The sequence below is a fragment of the Monocercomonoides exilis genome (assembly GCF_001643675.1).
Source record: "Monocercomonoides exilis strain PA203 chromosome Unknown scaffold12-1864167, whole genome shotgun sequence".
In the NCBI taxonomy this organism is placed as follows: Eukaryota; Preaxostyla; order Oxymonadida; family Polymastigidae; genus Monocercomonoides; species Monocercomonoides exilis.
In genome coordinates this window covers 285,803-305,659 of record NW_027150557.1, presented here as the reverse complement: position 1 = coordinate 305,659, position 19,857 = coordinate 285,803, and the positions used below count along the sequence as shown (strand labels likewise).

The window sequence follows — 19,857 nt, the reverse complement described above, 5'->3', positions numbered from 1 at the left end:
TGTTAAATTATAATTTATTCAGTAAAAAATTCTATAAGTTCGGCATCTTCATCAGATAGTTGTTTCGTTTCTTTTACTTCATCTTTTTTAACTTTTGGCATTGGGGATCTGTAGAACATTGGCCTTCCAACCTGTAATAAAAAAATGTATTTTTTAAGTCAAATCGAATAAAACGTTTCTTTAAAAAGCAAAGCACACATGTTTTACAGTTGGTCCAGTAGATCTTTTTAACGCTGCCATATTCCTCTCCTTATTCTTCTTTTCAATCTCAGCAGCCTGTGTAGCTCTGTTTTCAGCAAATCGCATTTGAGTTTTTTTCTAACACAAAAGGCAAAAAAAAAAAAAAAAATAAAATAAAATAAAATAAAATAAAATAAAATAAAAATAAATAAATAAATAAATAAATAATAAAAGATAGTTAATACCTTCAGAGAGGCAGTTACCATGTCTTGGTCCAGCCGCATTAGCATGTCCACTTTTTGCAGCAGAAACAGAAGACGCTTTTCAATTGCAGATAGCACAAGCAAAGGAGAAGACGAAGAAAAGCTTCTGTCGTCCACTTTCAGTTCTGTGTACACAGAATGGATTTCCTCAGCCAGCTGCGACAGCTCAGAAGTAGATGAAGAAGAAGAAGACGATGAACGGGATCTGATAATTTGGAGAGATAGAGACAGAGACAGAGACAGAGAAAGAGAAAGAAAGAAATACAGAGACCAAAAGATAGACAGTTGTATCACAACAAGAGTGAAACCATAAAAAAGAAAAACACATTTCGAATAATAATAACAATAATAATAACAATAAATGATTTTTAAATCAGAAAGATAGAAGCAAACTCAAGTGAGAAGGACATCGAAGCCATTCTTTCTTCCTCCTTTTGGATTTGTTGGTCTAACTGCGCGCTGTGTGCCTCTAATTCTTCAAGTTGAACAGCACTGACAGGAAAAAAGAAAAAGATAGGCAAAACAAACAATAGATGATTTCAAACATTAAATAAAAAGGAAATTCAGAAAAATCATTTTTTTTCCACAATTTTTTTTGAAAAAAAGAAGGAAAATATTTTTCGACAACACAAAAATAAGCACAAAATGGTATATAACACGCATAGCAGCATACATCTTTTCAGCCTCCGCCTGCTGCCTCTGCTGGAGCCTGTCCAGCTCTTCTTCCTCGTCCTGGCTCATCTCAGTCAAAAACAGATTGTCGTCCTTCAGCTTCGACAGCACGTCGTTCACCTTCGACGTCTCTTTGAAGAACATCCAGTTGTACTCCTCCTTCGCCGACACCATCAGACACCTGTCAGCCTCCCTCAGAATTCGGCTCCTCTCTTCCTCCAGCGCCGTGATCCGCTTGTTCTTCTCAGCGATCCGCACCATCTCCCGCTGCTCTGCTTCCTCATCCACCGCCTCGCCCTCGTTCTCTTCGCTTTCCTCAACAATCGCTGCCTCTTTCTCCTTCGCACGCAGCTTCTCTTTTTCTGTTCTCTTCGCTTTTTCTTTGTCGCTTTCCGCTTTGCCTGTTGCAAGCGATGATTGGCGGGGAGCATAAGAAGGCGCACCGCCAGTGACTGACCATGAAGCAGAAGAGCCTGCTGCCTCAGAAGAAGAAGAGGAAGAGGAGGAAGATGAAGCAGATGAGGATGTGAGGTGAGATGTTGCTAAGTTGGAAGAAGAAGGCGATGATGTGAAAGACGTGGCTGAAGAAGAAGAAGAAGAAGAAGAAGTGTTTGAATCAACCGTTGTGATTTGTGTGGAAGCCGAGTGGCTCAGCTCCTTCTGTGTGAGATGCTGCGATGAGGCAACGCTGGACAGCTCAATCGAAGTCGGTCCTTCTTCTGGCAGGTCTCTTTGGATGCGGTCAATGCGGATGGCAATGTCCTCTGCCTGCGCCAGCAGCTCCGCATGCTTCTTTTTCCGCTCCTCTTTCCGCCTCTTCTCTTCTTTCAGCCTCTCTTCCAGCACATCTGGCTCAATCAGCTTATCCAAAAACAGTTTGTATCCTTTGTGCTCTTGTTTTTTATCCTGAAAAATAAAAATTGTAATTTGAATAAACACAATTGAAAATAACATTAAATAAACATAAATCCACAATATTCGATTCATACTCGTAATTTATCCAAATCTGCTTGTATTTTGGCTATTTGTTGCTCTAATCTTTTCAATTCTTGATTTTTCTTTGCCTGCTCTTCGGCTTCCTTTTCGGCTTTTCGGCTTTGCTCTTGTGATTGTTGATGTGCAAGCTGAACCTGCCGATCATGCTCCTGTTTGGCTTGCTCTAACTGCTCGAATTCAATTCTAAAAAATTATAATTTTCAAAAAATAATTTTAAATTCTAAATTGAGTAATCATACCTAAGTTTCTCTTCTTCTCTTTCGCATTCTTTTTTCATTTTTCGTATTTCCTCTTCTTTCTCCTTTATTAGCATGCCAACGATAAACATTTCTCTCTTTTTTTGAATAAAATCTCGCATCCCTTCTCTCGGCTCCCTCGTTCGAAAAATTGCTTAATGATTAATAAGTACTTCATATAACGTAAGAATAATCATACGTGGATTATATGCGCGAACTTTTGTATTCACTTGCTCTCCTACGAGCTCTCTTCGTGATACTCTTTCAAAACGACTTGGTATTGCTGTTGCTCCTTGTTTACGTAAACGAGCCTTTTCCTAATAAATACATCATCAAACAAGTTCAGACAATAAAAATCAATTAATGATATTTATTTCTTATTAAAATATTGATTGTACCTCGGCTTTTTTCTTTTCTTCTTCCATAACGATATCAAATGCCTTACTTCCTTTTGGAACATGGAAGGGGTTCTCTTCACGCTTTCTAAATTTCATTTACAAAAAATAAATTATTATAAAAACGAAAACTCATTTTCTTTATTTTGAAATCTTTGTTGTTAGACAAACACAATAGTTTTTGATTTCGGTTTCACTTGAGACATTTTTAAAAATGGGTATTCGAAAAATGAAAAATAGAACAATCTTCCTTTAAACAGTATAAAATATTATAATTTGAATTTGAGTTGAAATGCGTGAGAGTGCTGAAATGATTTAGTGAAGTGTACAAGCCAATTATTTGAAATGTTTTTCAAAATTCCCTTATCTTCCAAATTGTTGTCTCTGCATTGTGGAAGACGACATCTGCTGTGGTTGCCCTAATTGCTGAATAGAAGAGGCAGACGAGGGAAATGAAAACGAAGAGGAAGGCATGTGTTGTGACATGTGGACGAGGTGAGGGTCCAGAGGCAAGCGTTCAAAAGCGAAGTTCGGGTTGGTCTGTCGCATGGCTTCTCTCCTTCTCTGAGCAGCCATCTGAAACGACGCCTGAGACTGGTGCGGTGCGAGGAGAGGAGAGGAGGCAGGGTTCAGAAGAGGCACAGGGACAGCCACCTCTTTGAATGAAGGAGGGGTGAAGAGATGGGTGAAGCTCAGAGGCACAGACGCCGGTTTCTGGCCCATCTGGTGGGTGACCTTCGCCAGAACCTTCGAAAAGCGATAGTTTCGGTCAGCAGCAAAGACAGACACGAGATCAGCAAGTGTGATGAGTGTCGGTGTTAAACCCATCGGCTGCTGGAAAGAGCCAGAAGATGCAGAATTCGGAGGGTGCGGGCGGTTGCTGCCTGTGCTGCTCTGATTGACTCCGCCCACGCCGAATGAAGGAGCAGATGAAAGAGGCGCCTTCTGCTGTGCGGCAGACGGCTGAGACGAGGCATCAGCAATGCGAGTAACACCAAACGAGCCGAAGTTAAACCCGCTCCGCCCAAACTGCACTCCTTCTATGCCTCTCATCACTGCCTCTCCACTCAGCTTCTTTTGCTGCTCCATCGCTGCCTCTTCTGCCTGCTTCGCAATGGCATCACGAAGCCCTCCTTGTTTGCCTTTCCCTGCCCCTTCCTCTTCTCCTTCTCCTGTTCTCTTCTTCTTCTCCTTCACTCTCCTCTTGTCCAACCCCTGCTGCCGCTGCCTCTCTTTCTCTGCGGCTGCCTCTTCTGCCACCAGCACCCGCAGCGAACGGTGCATCGACAGAAATACGCTGTTCGGAATCAACGAAGCAGATGGAAATTCCATTGGGCTTCTTCTCACCGGAAAGAGTGGAGGCGGTGGGATGGAGCTGACACGACCACCGTCCATTGAGGAACGAGACAGCACAGATGCTGCTCCACTCCCTCCTGCCCCGCCTGCTCCTCCAGAAGACTGCGCATTCTGCGACCCAGCAGCACCTGCTGACGAAGAAGACGCGCCAGCCGACGAGGAAGAGGAAGACGACTGCATCTGCTGCGCTGCATTTGCATGAGAGGCAGCAGCAGCAGCCGCCAGGCCTTGTTGCATGCGGGCGGCAGAGAAGATGCGGATGTCGGGGTCCATCAGATCCGGGTTCCACGCCTCGAGATGCGGATAAGAGCGCATAAAGCGGTCTGTCGGCGACGCAATCTCCGTCCGGATGTCACAAACAGACCGCAGCGAAGAGAGGAGAGAAAGGATGTGTGTGTGGATGACTGTCTTGATGTATGAGATGAATGCGGGCGAGCGGGGCATCCCGATCTTCGTCGACAGCAGCTTCGTTTTGTCGATCGCCTCGTTTGTCTCAGCAACAAGTCTTTCGATGTGACTACGAATAACCGCGTCATCAGCAGCGACTGTCTTGTTAATGGAGAACAGGATGTACGTGTCCATCAGAGGCTTCAGGTGCTCAGTGCCAACGTCTTCCTCGATCTCCTTTGCAAGCTGCTGCTCCTCCTCTTCTTCGCGCTGCCGGTCGTCCTGTTCTTCGCCTTCCTCCGCATCACTCACCGGAGGATGCGCAGTGCTGCTATTACTACTACTGCTGCTGTTATTATTATTATTGTTGTTGTTGTGTCCCATGCGTTTGTAGTGCTTTGGAATCAGCGTGGTGCAAAATGGGATAATCGACGAATACGCATCAACTGGGCGGAAAGTGCTCTCGCGATATGCAATTTCTGATCCAGTGTATTCATCCTCTGCTGCATCAGAGCCAAACTCCTCGTCAATCTTGTCCTCGAGAAATGACATGCTTTCATCTGCGTGCTCAAATGGCATATTTTCTGTTAAATCTATTTCATTTATTTGCGTTGAGCTTGAAAGTCGAGTATTTTTATCCAGCAATGTTATATTTTCTGTAGTTGCAAATGAAAGTTCATCTGATTCGAAATTTTCATGAGCCATTTGTTCTTCGAACTGCCGTGCAGCAATCACAGATGGAAGTGCAGAATAAGGGATCAAATACGGTTGAATTTTCGTTGGTTGAGTCTGGACAGTTGCCTGAGAAGTGGGAATCAAAGGACGAAAAAGAGATGGCTGATTATAAGATGAAGGATTGGCCGAAGGAATTGAAGTAGTATATGTAGTTGTTGGTAGCATTCTAGTTTGAGAAGGTGCAGGGGAAGGAGCAAAAGTCGGAGGTGGTAAAGAAGAGATTGAAGATGTATCAGATGCCGTTGATTGTTGTTGAGGAAGCGAAGACTGAACTTGAAGTGACTGAGGTTGCTGTGCTTGAGTCGAAGTGAGTGGAGTGGGACTCTGAGATCGCTTGGGAGGAGTTTTAGCTCCAGGTGGAAGCAGAGGCTGACGAGGTCGAGCTGTTGATGGAACATGTGGTTGAGGAGAAAGAGAACGACGAATTGCTCTTTCTTCTGGTGTTAATATATCTGGAACAAATTCCTCCATTAAATCTTGTTTTCTGGATCTCCCTTTTTTTGAAGATATCATCATAGCATCCACAGACGGACTGACAGATCGTCCAATTTGTGGAGGAGGCGTTCCCGGCGGAGAAGAAGGTGAGGGCACCGATTGAACTGGTTGAGGAGGAGAAATTGCACGAGGAAAGCCAGATGGATAACCAGGTGCAGCGTTTGGCATCCCATGAAATTGAAATGATGATGGCTGTTGAATTGTTGAAAAATTCAAAGCTCTTGGATCGCCAAACGGATACTGTTAAGAAATTAATATTATGAAAATTATTAAAAAAATATTTTCGATGATAAAATATCTGTTATACCTGAGGATTGCTCATTGCAAGTTTCCTTTGATCAAAACCATTGACAATTAATCAAAATTTTCCATAATAAATTATCAATGTCTTCTGAAACTATCTCTGCCCCGAAAATAACGAAGCCAGCAGATTTTCTAAAAGATGTTATTGGACGTACCGTAGTTGTGAAACTTAATTCAGGAATAGAGTATCGAGGTTAATGCAATCAATTGTGTTTTATTCAATTATTATTTTTATTGCTTTTTGTCTTTGATTTTGCTCTTACAAATTTCATTTCAAAGGCATTTTGGCAAGTTTAGATGGCTTTATGAACATCGCAATGGAACAATCCGAAGAGTGGATTGGAGGGAAATTGGAGAAGCAATATGGAGATGCGTTTATTCGTGGAAACAATGGTGTGCAATTTGATGATCTTAATGAGATATGCAGAAACCTTAAATTTATTCCATTCATTTATTCTTGCTATAGTCCTCTACATTTCTACAATTTCTGGAAAAAGGTCATCTCCATCTTCTTAACAAAAATTTTCTTTCACTTCTTTTCATAAACACTTCACTTTTCTTCCTCGAAACGTATAAATAATTACAAAAAAATGCTTGTACAATGACTGCTTCTATTTTTTGTTTTTAATCATTTCCTATAAATGCTTATTGAGACCATTCAAAATAATAATGATCTTCAAAAAAAGAATTGTGAAAAAACATCTCAAATAAAGAAATATAAATATGAAGTGAAAAAGAAATTGTGAATTTCATTCGCGAAGACTGTCATATATGTTAATGTAAAGTTGCATTGCTTCGTCCTTTCCCATTCCTGATCCAGAATATTTTCAATTAACATTTTTAAAATTAAATTGAAGAAGCAAATTTTACCTTTTTTCCCATTCCATGCATCCCATTTTGCTCTACCAGCAGGATCCAACATTCCAGGCTTTTCTAAATTTGGAATTATTTATTATTTGATAAAAAAATTTTCTCATTCAAACTTGTATTGCAATCGCCAATCGTTGCTTGCTTGTATAATGAATAAATTTGAAGAAGAATGTTATCAGATGGCTTCTTTGACAATAGCGTCAATTTCATGGCTGTTTGTTTAAATCGAGTCTCCAAAGATTGCTCTTCATCCTCGCTTGATAATTTAATTTTTGATTGAAATGGTTTACGAGCTGTCATGCAAAAGCATTTTGGACACAAGATGTTTTCAGTTCCTTAAAAATATCACGTTATATATGTATTATTTCATAATAATTGTTCAATAATTGTTTAAAAGACATAAAAAATCAAATTTTTGTTGATAAACCATGCTTTTTTGCGCAGCTATTGCATAAATGATCCAAACAGAACAATTCAAGGGAATTTGCAACATCAAAAATTGGGCTGTGGCATTCCGCGCAATAAATTGCATGAGATACATTTGCATGGTGGCAATTTGCACAATTTCCGCCTTGCAGTCCAGGAGCCGAATAAACTTTACATTCGCATCCATGGCAATTGCACGGGCCGCAATGAGTGAAAGTTGCAGTCATTAAAAAAACGAAAAATGCTAACTTTTAGAATTAAGAAATATTATATGGGTTAAAATTGATGAATTACACTTGAATTGAAATTTGAAAAAATTCAGCTTCAAATTTAAGCCACAAGAAACCTTTTTTCTAAAAATATCATTACTATTTCATTTAATGTTATTAGAGTTTCACAGAAAATCTCTTCTCTTTTTTTTCTTTATGCGTGTTTGGTGATTCTTTTGATTTTTTGTGTCGATAAAATAATGACCTAAAAAATGAAAGAAAAAAAGATTTCTTTTTTCCGGTTAACTTAATTGAAACATTCACAAAAAGCAATTGATTGAAACATTCAAAAAAAAAAAAAAAAAGACATTTATTCAGAATAATTCTTAGATGAATTGAAAACGAAATCCAACATCGTTTTTGAATTACAAGAACAATACGTCATTCAAACCTTCACCAAAATTAATTCTTCAAACATTTTGGCTTTTGAAATGCATTAATATATTTTTGAAAATTGTTCGAAAAAAAAAAAAAAATAAAAGCCAAATTTACAGGTTTCATTTTAAATACAATCAATCGGAAAAAAATGAAAAAAATATATATAAAAAACATAAAAACTCGTCTTCATGAACTGAGAATCATATAAAAATATAACTATGAAAAACTCAAATAAATCGGAAATAAAGATATATCATATAAAAAAATGCGATAAGGATTCAATAAAAATTAATAAATAATCATAATACAAATAAAATATAATGGATTGGAATATCTTAAATGGGGCCGATATAAACTTAGAATGTCGAAATAAAAAGTGCAAACAACCAAAAACTTAAAAATATAATATTAAATGGAAAAAAATAAAAAATAAAAAATAAATAAAAATAAAAAGGAATGAGAAGATTATGTCACAAGAGGTTAAAGAAAAGCCATTAAACTTTTCAAATCCATTTTGAGGATTAATAAAAAAGTTTAACTCAAGTAATAAACTGTGATATATAAAATAAACTATGAATAGGGGGCGTAATCTATCTTGGGTAAAAATGAAAAGAATGCAACTGGGAAAACCGCCTTTCTTCAACATTATCCGACACTGCCTCTTCCATCGTGAGCATATCAGCACTGAAAAGAGACGGGTGTGTTCGATAGTCGACATTCCTGCGCATCGCTGCATGCTGCGGGGGAGGCGAGGCATACGGGCACATTCCACTCAGATGGCCACGCTGACCACACAGCTGGCACCTCCTCAGCGACACAAAGGGACGAGACGGAGACGGAGACGGCGCCTGCGCAGTCATCGCACGAAGGAAATCGGATGCTCCTGGCTCATTCATTGACTGCTGCTGTTCCTGTTCCTGTTGTTGCTCCTGTTGCTGGTCAGGCTTTATATGAGAAGACAGACAGAGAGTGTCTTCGCTGTTGGAGTTGTTGTTCTTTGCTGGGTCAGCAGAACTGGCACTCGAATTGGCATTGCTCCCAGCACTCATCCCGTCTTTCGTCCTCTCTTTCTCTTCTTCTCCTTCTCTCTTCTTCTCCTTCTCTTTCTCTCTCTCTTTCCTTCTCCCTTCATCCGACACATCATTCTCATTTTCACTGTCGCTGTCACTGTCACTCACAACCTTCTCAATGATGAACTCGTAGTTGATCGACGGGTCTGCTGGCTCTATCTTCGAGGAGCGTCTCTCATACTTCGTCCTCATCCGATGCCTTCGAGTGGGACACGCAGACACCGAGTGCTCCAAAGACCCGCAATAAAAGCAGGGATCAGTCTTCTGCCGCAGCGAGGGGAAAAGAAGCGGATCATCTTCTTTTTCTTTCTCTTTCTCTTTCTCCTTCTCTTTTGAGATTTCAGGCGTTTGTATGGGTTTCATGCAGGACAGCGGGAAGAACAGGCCCTTTGGAGTGAATGGCACAAAATTGGGGGTCATTTTCAGCTTTGTGGACGATGGAGACTGATTAACACCATCAGAACAGTCTCCTGAGGAAGATGTGGTTGGCGTCTTCACTGAAGAATCAGCCGAAGACGAAACAATGTTGATTGAAGCTGAAGAGGAGGGAGAAGAAGAAGAAGAAGATGACGATGATGATGGAGACGATGATGATGATGATGAAGTTGAAGAAGGAACAGTAGGCGTCTTAGACTTGCTGGGCATAGTTGGTATCTTTGGCATGTCAGCAGTCGTCGTCGTCACAAATGTGATTGGATAGCTCTTCGGCTTTTCGGGTGGGGCAGGTGAGGCAGGGGGCGCAGGCAGTATATCAGATGCTGACACAGTTTCAGATGAAGAGTCAGATGCAGACATAGACATGGACATTGACATAGACATTGGAATAGACATAGACGTAGACATAGATGCAGAAGCAGAAGCCGGGGAGTTATTGAAGTTATTGAAGTTATTGAAGTTTGTGAATGAGAAGACCGGGGGAGGGAGAGACGAGCGGAGTGCCCGTGTGACAGGAGTGTCTACAGACGACGTCAGCGCCCGGCCGTTCCGCACGAAAGATGCTGTCTGGCTGCTGCTCTTTTCGGCTCGGCAGTTTGGGGAGGAGCTCCTCGCAGGAGTAGAAGTCGGAGCATAAATCGTTTGGCTCCGGAGAATACGCGTTGATGGTGTTTGGGTGAGCGAAAGGGCAGCAGAAACAGAAGCAGATGAAGAAGAGGAAGAAGAAGAAGTTATATTGATATTCTGCATCGGTGTGGTGGGGACTATCGGGGTGGCACATGATGACTCCATCAGTGCAATGAATGAGTCCTTGTGTGCTGATTCATTCGATGCATCAACAGAGACAGGGATTGGTAATAAAGCAGATGAAGAAGAGGAAGATGGTGTTGAAGAAGAAGATGATGATGAAGAAGATGATGATGATGGTAATGAAGTACCAGCCGCTTGTGCTTTTGCAGCAGCTGCTGCTGAAACTGAAGCTGGAACAAAAGGTTGTGCAATCTCAACCGACTGAAGAGTAAACAATGAATGCTTTTTCAAAATATTATTATTACTATTACCACTATTAGTGTTATTGTTATAATTGTTACTGTTATTATTGTTATCACAAATACTATTAAAATTATTATCACCATTATTTATAACATCATCTTTCTGCTCCTCCTCAATTGGCTGAATGGGCATTTCTGGTGTTTTGATTGTTGATATATTATTTCCCATCTGATGAATCTTTATGCACGATGACCCAGGAGTAGCAGGCGGAGCAGACTTCGACGGAGTAACAGGCGAATAACCAGAATGTGCTGATGACTGATAATTCGGATGGGGTGGTGGTGTGCAGACAGCACCTTCAATTCCATCCGTACCATCCATCCTATCCATTTCATCAGCATTGTTTAACTTCACTTTTGATGTCCGAATCAAAGTGGATGGAGGAGCCGACTTGCACAGCGCAATCTTCACATATGAGAATGGCGAGTCCAACAGATACGACCTCTTCCTCATCCCTGGAGAAGCAGACTTGCATCTGACAGAGCATCTGTGTGGAGCGATGTAGCTGTGTCTTCGTGTGGAGACTGTACTCTGTGGTTTCAGGGGAGCAGTGGCTGGGCGGTGTGTCTCAACAGGCAGGGAAGGCTGAGGCATTTCTGTGTCTTCTTTCTGTTGAGTCGACATCTCCTTCTCCCTCTCCCTCTCCGTCTGTGTCTCCGTCTGTATTTCCATCTGCTTCTCTGACTGCGTCTGTGTTTGTGTCTGTGTCTGTATCTGCCTTTGCTTCGAGTTTGGTGTGCATGTTGACAGCGGAGGCAGCCAGTTCAGCGATATTTCTTCAGCACCCTGGGCAAACTTGACAGGAGTTGTTCTGTCTGTAGCTGCTTCAGTGGGATGGGAAATGGCAGGCGTCAAAGGAGATACGGATGTCTTTGGCAGAGCAGGCGAGGCAACAAACTGGAACTGCTTCGGTGTTGAGGCCTGTGTTTGTGTGGCTGACTGGACAGAAGCAGCAGACGGGGCTGGATTAGGGGAAGAAGGTATGCTTTGTGCTAATACATGCGGCGATGGCTGTTGGGCAGTGCGCATCATTGGCTGATAGAGAGATGAAGGAGAATACCCGAACTGTGTGACAGACTCAAAGGGAAGGCGTATTGGAGACTGGAAAGCAGAAGGCGAATTCTCGGTAGAAGTTTGAGTTGTCAGCTGATGTTGTTGAAGTTGAAGTTGCTGCTGCTGTTGTTGTTGTTTGAGCAGCATCTGTTCTGCCTTCTGTTCCAGCTGCTGCTGTCTCATCTGCGCCAGCTGCTGTTCCTGTCGCTGCTGCAGCTGCAGGCGGAGCTTCATCTGCTCCTGCAGAATTCTCTGTTGTTGTTGCTCGTGCGAATAAACAGGCAGTTCTGTTGTAGATGCAGGAGATGATGAAAAGGGGGAAGAGGAGGAGGAAGAAGAAAGGAGTAAAGGAGTTGCAGATGGCAACATTGATGATGAAGGAGGAGTTCGAGATGGAGAAGGAGAAGCAGCAGCAGAAGAAGAAGAAGCTGTTATTGCAGAATTTTGTGGAGGAGGAAATAAATACGAGGTGCGGGAGAGAAGCGAAGGAGGCTGAGCCTGCTGGTATGTTGATGACGCATGTGGCGAAGAAAAGAACTGAGGGGGTGAATACACAAGTGGCTGGAAGGAGTTGTACTGACGAAAGGCTGGCGAAGACTGTGCAGGAGACGATGTATAAGACGACTGCTGTGTGCTTGGCGTGTCGATCAATGCCAGCTGAGGCGGTGGTAACGTCTGTGGCTGGTTCTGAGAGGGTTGCTGTGACTCAAAAAGTTGATTGGCAGAGACGAACGGTGAAAGCTCCTGCAAACCGACTGGATTTCGGCAGGGCGTCTGGAGCAGCAGCAGAGGCACCAGCTGAGGCGTCGGGATTTCTCTCAACACTTCTGGCTGGAGCATTTCTTCTGCTTTGCCAACTTCATGAAATTCAGCAGCTTCATTGGATGCTCTGTGTAAATTATCATCCCCTTCCTCACTGCCGTCGAGCTCAGCACCTGCGCCATCATCATTATCTTCATCATCACTCAGAAATCCTTTAATATCGTAGTCCATCTGGCTATCACTGCCATCTTCAAGGGGGAAACCAGAATAATGCTCTCTTTCTTCATCAGACAACAAACCTCTGACAAACGATGTTGGCGTTGGAGGAAGAGGAGGCAGTGGACTGTTAGTGCTTTGTTTTTTAGCTCGCTTTTTGACAACCTTCTTTGGTTTTCCTTCTTTTGTTTTTGGTTCTTTTGATGACTTGCGTTTCACAATTCCAATTTCTTTGAGTTTCTTCTTCAATTTTTGAGTGCTTTGCTTTTCTTGCTTTGATTCGCCTGTTGACTTCAAAGTACGTTTTCGATGTAACTTTATTTCATATTCAGATAACGAATCGCTGATTAGCCCGGAATCCAATTCTATTGTCAGTGTTGAAAACGACAATGCAGATGATGAACGATGTGTTCCATTGCTTTCTTTTGACAAATCCCTTTTAACTTTCTCACGACTAACCATGGTTTTCTTCCGAAGCCTTCTTCTTTTTGGTGTTTTGCGATCAACTGTAATATTATCTTTATCAGTTTCAGCATTTTGCGACTTTAATATTTCGGTAGTTGTTAAAACTTCTGTCTTTGGAATAATTGAAATTCTTCGAGTTTTTTTTACACGTTTTGTACCTTTTCCAGTGTTAACTTTTGGTGTTTTAATTTCATTTATTTGACTCGTTGAAATTGGGGAATTATTTGTTGGATCCTGACTTGGCCCTGGAACAGATCCAAACGTTGGTGAGGATATCTTTACAAAATTTGGTGTTGTTGGAAGTGGTGGTAAACTTTGTTTGGAATCGAGAGTAAAAACAGATTGACTAGAATCAATGGATGATGAAGGAGTTGGTGGCAATTTTGGAAAAACAGATTGTTTCGGATCAGTTGTGATGTTCAAAGAATCCGAAGATAAAGATAAAACTATTTGTGTACCATCTTGAAGTTTATCACTTGAAAAAATTAAATTTGTTGCATTTGCTTCAGGGCCTTGGATTAATGAACTCTCTACGTATTTTTGCTGTGAATTTGAAGTCTTATAATAAAAAGGACTGGATTTTGAGGTTTCCATCTGTTCCTGTAAATGTGTGGATATCATCTCAGAGTTTGTGTGGAATGCATTAGATTGAATTAATTGGGATGTGTGGCATTTGGCTTTTGTGCTAATGTGCGTTTGATCACTCTGATGATTCATCCACAAAAATCAAAAATAACAAACTAAGGAATTGCTTGATCATTTTTTGATCAGTACAATAAAAGAGGTTTTGAATTTCAAATAAAGCTTAAACTATCATGTGTATTAAATAATAAACAAAAATAATGAATTGTATAAAAACATAATAATAATAATTACAATTTTAATTTCAAATGTTAAACAAGTTCTTCTTCGTCTCCAGCTTTCATGTCAAGAACTTGATATTTAACTGAATTTTTAGGAGATTTTTTGCTTTTCTTCATCAACATTGCAATAAGCACAATAATTGATGCACCCGCAATTCCCAATAACACAGCTAATATAACAACAATGGCATTCAAAATTTGATATTCTTTCGAATCTTTCACTTGAAGCTGTTCAAATGGAAGCTCTTTTCTAATAACAGGAATCTCCTGTTGCCTCAGCCCAGCGCGCAGTGGAATATGCTCGCATTTCCCTTGTGAAGAGCGATAGTATCCGTTCTGGCACCTGGCAAACTTGCATGTGCTTGTGTCAAACTTGTGCTCAGCAGCAGAGCAGGGATGGCCATACACAGCATGTTCATCCTCCATCTCCTTCGCTTTTCCTGCACAGCCTTCTTCGTCTGCTTTCACTTCCCACTCGAAGCAGACGTTAAACATCGGAAACCCAAACGCCTGCGCAATAGACAGGCGCCCTTCGGCTGTCCTGTCGACTGGGTGCGGATAGTACTGAATATTCACATCGCCTGGAACAACCGCAAACTCCAGCAGCTCATCCCGCTTCGAGACGTTGAATCCATAGTTGTTCACAAGCGTGAAGCTCAGCGCTGTCGTTTCCCGCGGAAATGGCTCTGGGATGATCGTCTTCATCCTCTCGATCTCTTTCCTCTCTTCTTCGCTAGCGGCTTTCATCGACGCCTCCCAGTCGATTCCAGCGATCATCGCCGAGCTGAACACCACGCCGCCTGCAAACGACGCAATGTCCGGTGGAATCTCCTTCCGCTTCATCGACCCGCCGAGTGTCACCACACGTGCCAGCGACTCCTGCCGCACATGCTTCATCACATTGGCACAAGTCGAGCCGCATGTGCCGTCTGTAAGGATGACCACGTCGCTTGGCTCAAGAAGATTCGGACGGGGCCAGAAATTTGCATTGGGCAGAGAAGAAGATGAGGTGTTGTGTACTGTTGCATCAGACTGAAATGCAGACAAAAGAGAAACTGGCTGTGTGTGTTCTTTTCGAGGCTTTTGAAGCGCTGTCATTCGGAACAGGAACTCAAAGAGATCAGAATCGTCAAATGCCATTGAGAATCTCCCGCTCCACTGCCTCTTCCTGCTTCTTCCTTCAAGTGCTGTTCCTTCCCTGCCTTGCTCCACCCTTTCCTTCCTCTCGCTCCCAAACACCGTGATCAGACTCTTGTTCTCGAGTGTCTTCCAGTCCACAATCTCCATCCCGAGCTCTGCTTCCAGCAGCGCAGAGAACAGCACCTCGTTTAGTTCTGTCGCCACAAGATCAGCTTCGATTCCAGAAGGAAACGCATTCGGAAAGAGGAAGTGGAACAGATGCTGCCCCAGCGCCACCGACCCTCCCAGGTTCTGCCTCACGTCAATCACAAGCTTGGTGATGTTTCTGCGGTCCATCTGGTCAAAGAGCGAGACAATGTCGATGACGAACTGCAAAAGAGGAGCGCCGAATGGGATGTCGAATGTGGCAAGAGACAGCAGCGCTGCTTTGTCGTCTTCGAAGATCACCCCCAAAACATGCTCGCCTTTGGTCACTTGAATAAGTCCGTCCCTCAAATGCGAAGTGGATGCAGAAGAAGTCGAAGAAGAAGATGAGGAAGATGAGGAAGATGAAGATGAAGAGGAAGAGGAAGAAGAAGTTAATGATTGGTTGAATAGTCTTTTGCGGAGATCTGGATTCTGGGTTTTTAATTTGTCTGCCATTTTATTCACTTTTTCCACAATTTTTCTGTTCAAGTGACCATCTTCGTTTGACTCATTCATTCCGAAGTTTGCAAACCCCACATTCTTTTTCAGATGTATTTGTGGATTTCCGTTTTTATCCACATTAAACTCTCTCTTTCTCAGTTCTTCCTTGATAAATGAGCTTCCAGCTAACACTTCAGAGCCAGTTCCTCTAAACCTATCGTACAATTGCATCTTGTGCAGTATCTCCTGAACTTCTTCGTTTTCAGTCAAAAGTGTTGCTATTGCTTTCGTTCTATTTGTCTCAATGTATTTTAATTGCTGTTTTGATTCATCAAGACTCTTCATTGCTGATTCTTTGGAATTAGTCTTCATTTTCATAATTTTTTGTTGAATTTTTTGTTCAAATATTGAATTTTTATTTTGATTTGAATTGATTCTGTTTGTCTGTTTGCTCTTGCGAAGAGGACAAATAGTTGTCAGCTCATTCACATCGGTTCCAGCGAGTCCGAACCACTCAATTGTTGCTTCACTTTCGGGTCCTTCTTCTCCGGTTTGACTAAGTGATCTCCATTTAACTCGTATGTCTCCTTTCGGGCGATGATAGAGTGATGCAGCCCTTGTTGAGAATTCTGATGAAAGGGCATTATTCAGCCTGGCAGAAGGTGTGCGCGATAATGGACTATTTTCTTCTGCCCACCTTGAAAGAGTTTCTGCTGCCGTTTCTCCTTCCACGTAATCTTCTCCATCAAGAGCAATATGTGTAATTATTTTTAGACGAAGATCCACTTGCTTTTGTTGAACGTAAGCAGATGTCCAACCGTTAAGAATGCTATCCATGCACGTGACAACTGTTTGATTTTCTCCTTTGATATCTATAATTTCAATAGTAAAAGTGTATGGAAGCAGGTACATAAAATTCATTGAGCAAGGAAAAGTGTACAGGGTGTGGGGATCCTTCAACTTTGAGAATGTTGTGCCAATAGCCTCATAAAAAGAATATCCATCGGGCCATGAACCATTTTGTATATCTTGTAGTTCCTTCACGATATCAATAGCTTGATATTCATGAGGAGATGGAGGATTCAGCATTATATCTCGAAATGCATATCCATCCATATACTTCAAAATTGTCGGTATAACAGATTTTATTTCTTCAGAATCCTTATCGTACTATTGTTAAAAAATATGAAAAAAAGATAATGTCCATTACGAAAAAAGATAACAGTTGGAAAAACAAACTGGTAAATTTTGCAAGCATGATTCAACCTGCTTCCATGGAGCAGGCTCAAATGCTTTTAAATTACACGGAGAACAATGATACAAGTTCGCTATATTTAATATCAGTAATACAAGCATGATTTTGAAGTAAAAAATATTATATGATCAAATCGCACATATTAATAATTTCTTCGTAATTTTTTTGAGTGGATATCATTGACAGTCATGTTGAATCTTTGGTAAGATGTAACATATTGGGTCCCGATTTAAACTGTGAATTATAATCAATATTTCACCAAATTTGACACATTCAAATATCGTCATTCATCGAATGATATTTTTTGTTTTGAGAAATTATGATTTTTATTGAAAAATCCAATCAGAACATTATTTCAAAGGCATTATCACTCAATAGGTTGGACAGATCCATTCAATATTTTTTATGGATAATGAAAAGAAAACTTCAAAGATGATGAAAGATCTACAGATTCTGTTAATAACAACAATTTAAATGAAGATTTTTTGATGAAAGAAAAATTTAGAAGAAAATCCGTTGGTTTTTGAATTAAAATTTTTATGTTTTTTTAAATATTTGAAAATTATAGTTTAATTTTTGGTAATGAAACTGAAATTCACAACTCATTTGTTGATTGTTGAAACTTAATAAACACATTTTTTTAACGAATTTTCAACAATGAATCTAGGCCTCTGCGACAGACCGACATTTTTTGAACCATTCGACAAGTCGACCGACAATACAACTTTTTTTTTTGATCATTTTTTTGATAAAAAAAACGAGAAATAAATTCAATTTTTCAAATAGTCATTCAATTTTTTCATTTATTAAAATATTCTGGTGTTATTAACTGATTAATAAATAATAATTCAAAAAAAATTTAGAGACATTTTTTATGGGGTATCGACAGATCTTTGTCGAGATCAGTCGAGTGACATAGATCAGTCGAGTTGTCGCTATGTCGAATTTCTCAGATTCTTTGAAAGATGATGATCCAGAAGCAGTCACTTCCACACTTCCTATCGATCTGAAAATCTCTCTGAAAACAAAAATTAATGTGTCATTTTCATTTAAAACTCTTTTTTAAATGTGAATTCTTTATTTTTCTATTTTCATGAAAAATAGCCTTCTGTTTTTACGAAGAAATGTGAAGAGTTAAAAAATGCAAATTGTTCCTTTGTTAATCTTGTTTTGTCAAAAGTCACAATAAATGGAAATTGTGTGCATAATTTATATTTCTGTTTTTTCTATTTTAACCTATTCAAAGATTATCTTCACCCCAACAAAAGTGGAGAAGAAATCGGAAATGTGCATTTCGTGGAAAGTGAAGGAAGTATTTGGATTGCATACACACCTGTTTTAAGAGATGGATCTCTGAAAAAAGATGGCCATCATCATTATTTATGCGTCAATAGCAAATCTGGAATTGACTGTGGCTTTTCTGCAAGAAAAGGATCAAAGAAAATATCTGATCATAAATGTTCATTACTGAATAAATCAACAATGCTTTCTTTTATCAATCATCGAACAGCTCAGCAATCTTCGGAGCAAACAACATATTCAATCATGTCAACCCAACATCATCAATTCGGGGGATTATTAGAGCAATTTTTAAGATTGATCAGTCATTGCAACATCGCGTTTTTGTCTTCATATTCGGTTGAATTCAATTCCTTCATTAGAAATTTAATTCAAAAATCGCAACAAAATCCAACACTAACACCAAATATGATTTTCCCTCATTTAACATGTCGGAAACTTGCAGCATTCATGAAACAGGAAGGAATAAGGAAAAAGAAGGAAAGAAATGAAAAGATTGCAAATACGATGGTCGGAGTGATGATCGATGGAGGTGTTGTTTCAAAGAAAAAATACACAGTTGTTACAGTTATCCCTTTAGACTTCAAAGAAAAATCAATGTTCTGGTCACTGAAAAAATCTTGTTCAACAACAAGCGATTATTATGAACTGGCAGTTGAATTATCGGAGGAGATCAAAGCTGTTTCATCAGAAATCCGTTGTTTTTGTACTGATGGATTACTTCCTCAGAGGTTAGCAATGGAAAAATTATCAAATATTTGTTCAACAAGAAAGGAGACAACCCAAAGTGTTTTCGTACCCCCATTTTTTATTTACTGTTGCAATCACATCGTCAATTTGGTTCTTTCTCACTTTCTTGAAAGTGATCCATTTTTTGAGCAACTGAAAGAAAGTGTAATTCAATTTTCAAGATCATCAAGAGCAGCAGCTGTTAAGAACCCGTCAATCCCAATCTGCCCAGCGTTCGTTCAAACAAGATGGCTTTGCATTTTCAATATTTGCAATTTCATATTTAAAAACAAAGACAACGACTTATTCACGGACATTCTGAAAGATATCCAGTTAATTGAAGTTTCAAAGTTTGAACTGCTTTTACTGCCTCTTCAAACGTTACAACTGCAATTTGAAAATGAGTTAACAAAACTTGGAAATGTCTTTCCTCTTCTGCTCAAAGCATTTGCTCAGTTCTATTGGATGCTAGATTTGAAATGTTTTTCAGAAGAAAAATGGCAAAGAGGCCTGTGCAATATTATTATTAATCTATTCAATTACACTTTATCAGGTCAAAGAGGAAATATGTTTGCCTTGGCTTTTTCTCTCACTCCCATTGGAACTAAACAATACCAACAAAGTTTATTCATTAATTCGTATTCATCAGAATTTATTGAATTGAATAAAATATCAAATAAAGGAAATTCAGATTCTTTGTTGCACCCAACATCATTAAACCAAAAACACTCAAATATAAGTGATCAATCATCATCTTCATCATCCTTCGATTCAGTTTTTCAGTCATCTTCAATATGTTCTTCTTCTTCTGCTTCTCCAATCTGTGAACATGAACCATCAATTCAAAAAGATTATTCATCGAATTCAATCAACAAACTGTTTCAAACGGCTTGTGATTGTTCACCGAAAGAATCAAAAACGAGAGAAGA

General features: G+C 40.2%; 5 protein-coding genes across 5 annotated transcripts; 1 reads left to right on the top strand and 4 right to left on the bottom strand.

Moving 5' to 3' along the window:
* Window positions 1-14: 14 nt before the first annotated feature.
* On the bottom strand, window positions 15-2,772 carry MONOS_10464 (putative protein of unknown function (DUF4200); the record flags this gene model as incomplete). Its single annotated transcript, XM_067862917.1, has 9 exons — window positions 15-131; window positions 199-318; window positions 426-648; window positions 837-935; window positions 1,117-2,021; window positions 2,105-2,294; window positions 2,351-2,501; window positions 2,547-2,664; window positions 2,746-2,772. The coding sequence occupies 9 exons, from the start codon at window positions 2,770-2,772 to the stop codon at window positions 15-17; spliced, it is 1,950 nt and encodes a 649-aa protein (XP_067731082.1).
* Window positions 2,773-2,987: 215 nt separating this feature from the next.
* MONOS_10465 (uncharacterized protein) lies at window positions 2,988-6,037 on the bottom strand (the record flags this gene model as incomplete). The annotated part of the gene is made up of 2 exons (XM_067862918.1): window positions 2,988-5,955; window positions 6,023-6,037. The coding sequence occupies 2 exons, from the start codon at window positions 6,035-6,037 to the stop codon at window positions 3,106-3,108; spliced, it is 2,865 nt and encodes a 954-aa protein (XP_067731081.1). The 3' UTR covers window positions 2,988-3,105.
* Window positions 6,038-6,090: 53 nt separating this feature from the next.
* MONOS_10466 (U6 snRNA-associated Sm-like protein LSm6) lies at window positions 6,091-6,624 on the top strand. Its single transcript, XM_067862919.1, has 3 exons — window positions 6,091-6,211; window positions 6,298-6,411; window positions 6,485-6,624. The coding sequence occupies exons 1-3, from the start codon at window positions 6,100-6,102 to the stop codon at window positions 6,532-6,534; spliced, it is 276 nt and encodes a 91-aa protein (XP_067731080.1). The 5' UTR covers window positions 6,091-6,099; the 3' UTR covers window positions 6,535-6,624.
* On the bottom strand, window positions 6,617-13,832 carry MONOS_10467 (putative acyl-CoA-binding protein; the record flags this gene model as incomplete). Its single annotated transcript, XM_067862920.1, has 11 exons — window positions 6,617-6,829; window positions 6,889-6,951; window positions 7,002-7,223; window positions 7,316-7,562; window positions 7,713-7,788; window positions 8,142-8,154; window positions 8,318-8,354; window positions 8,533-8,551; window positions 8,592-10,498; window positions 10,613-13,720; window positions 13,827-13,832. The coding sequence occupies 11 exons, from the start codon at window positions 13,830-13,832 to the stop codon at window positions 6,768-6,770; spliced, it is 5,760 nt and encodes a 1,919-aa protein (XP_067731079.1). The 3' UTR covers window positions 6,617-6,767.
* A 76-nt stretch (window positions 13,833-13,908) lies between these two features.
* On the bottom strand, window positions 13,909-17,001 carry MONOS_10468 (uncharacterized protein; the record flags this gene model as incomplete). The annotated part of the gene is made up of 2 exons (XM_067862921.1): window positions 13,909-16,815; window positions 16,885-17,001. The coding sequence occupies 2 exons, from the start codon at window positions 16,999-17,001 to the stop codon at window positions 13,909-13,911; spliced, it is 3,024 nt and encodes a 1,007-aa protein (XP_067731078.1).
* Between the last annotated feature and the right edge of the window lie 2,856 nt (window positions 17,002-19,857).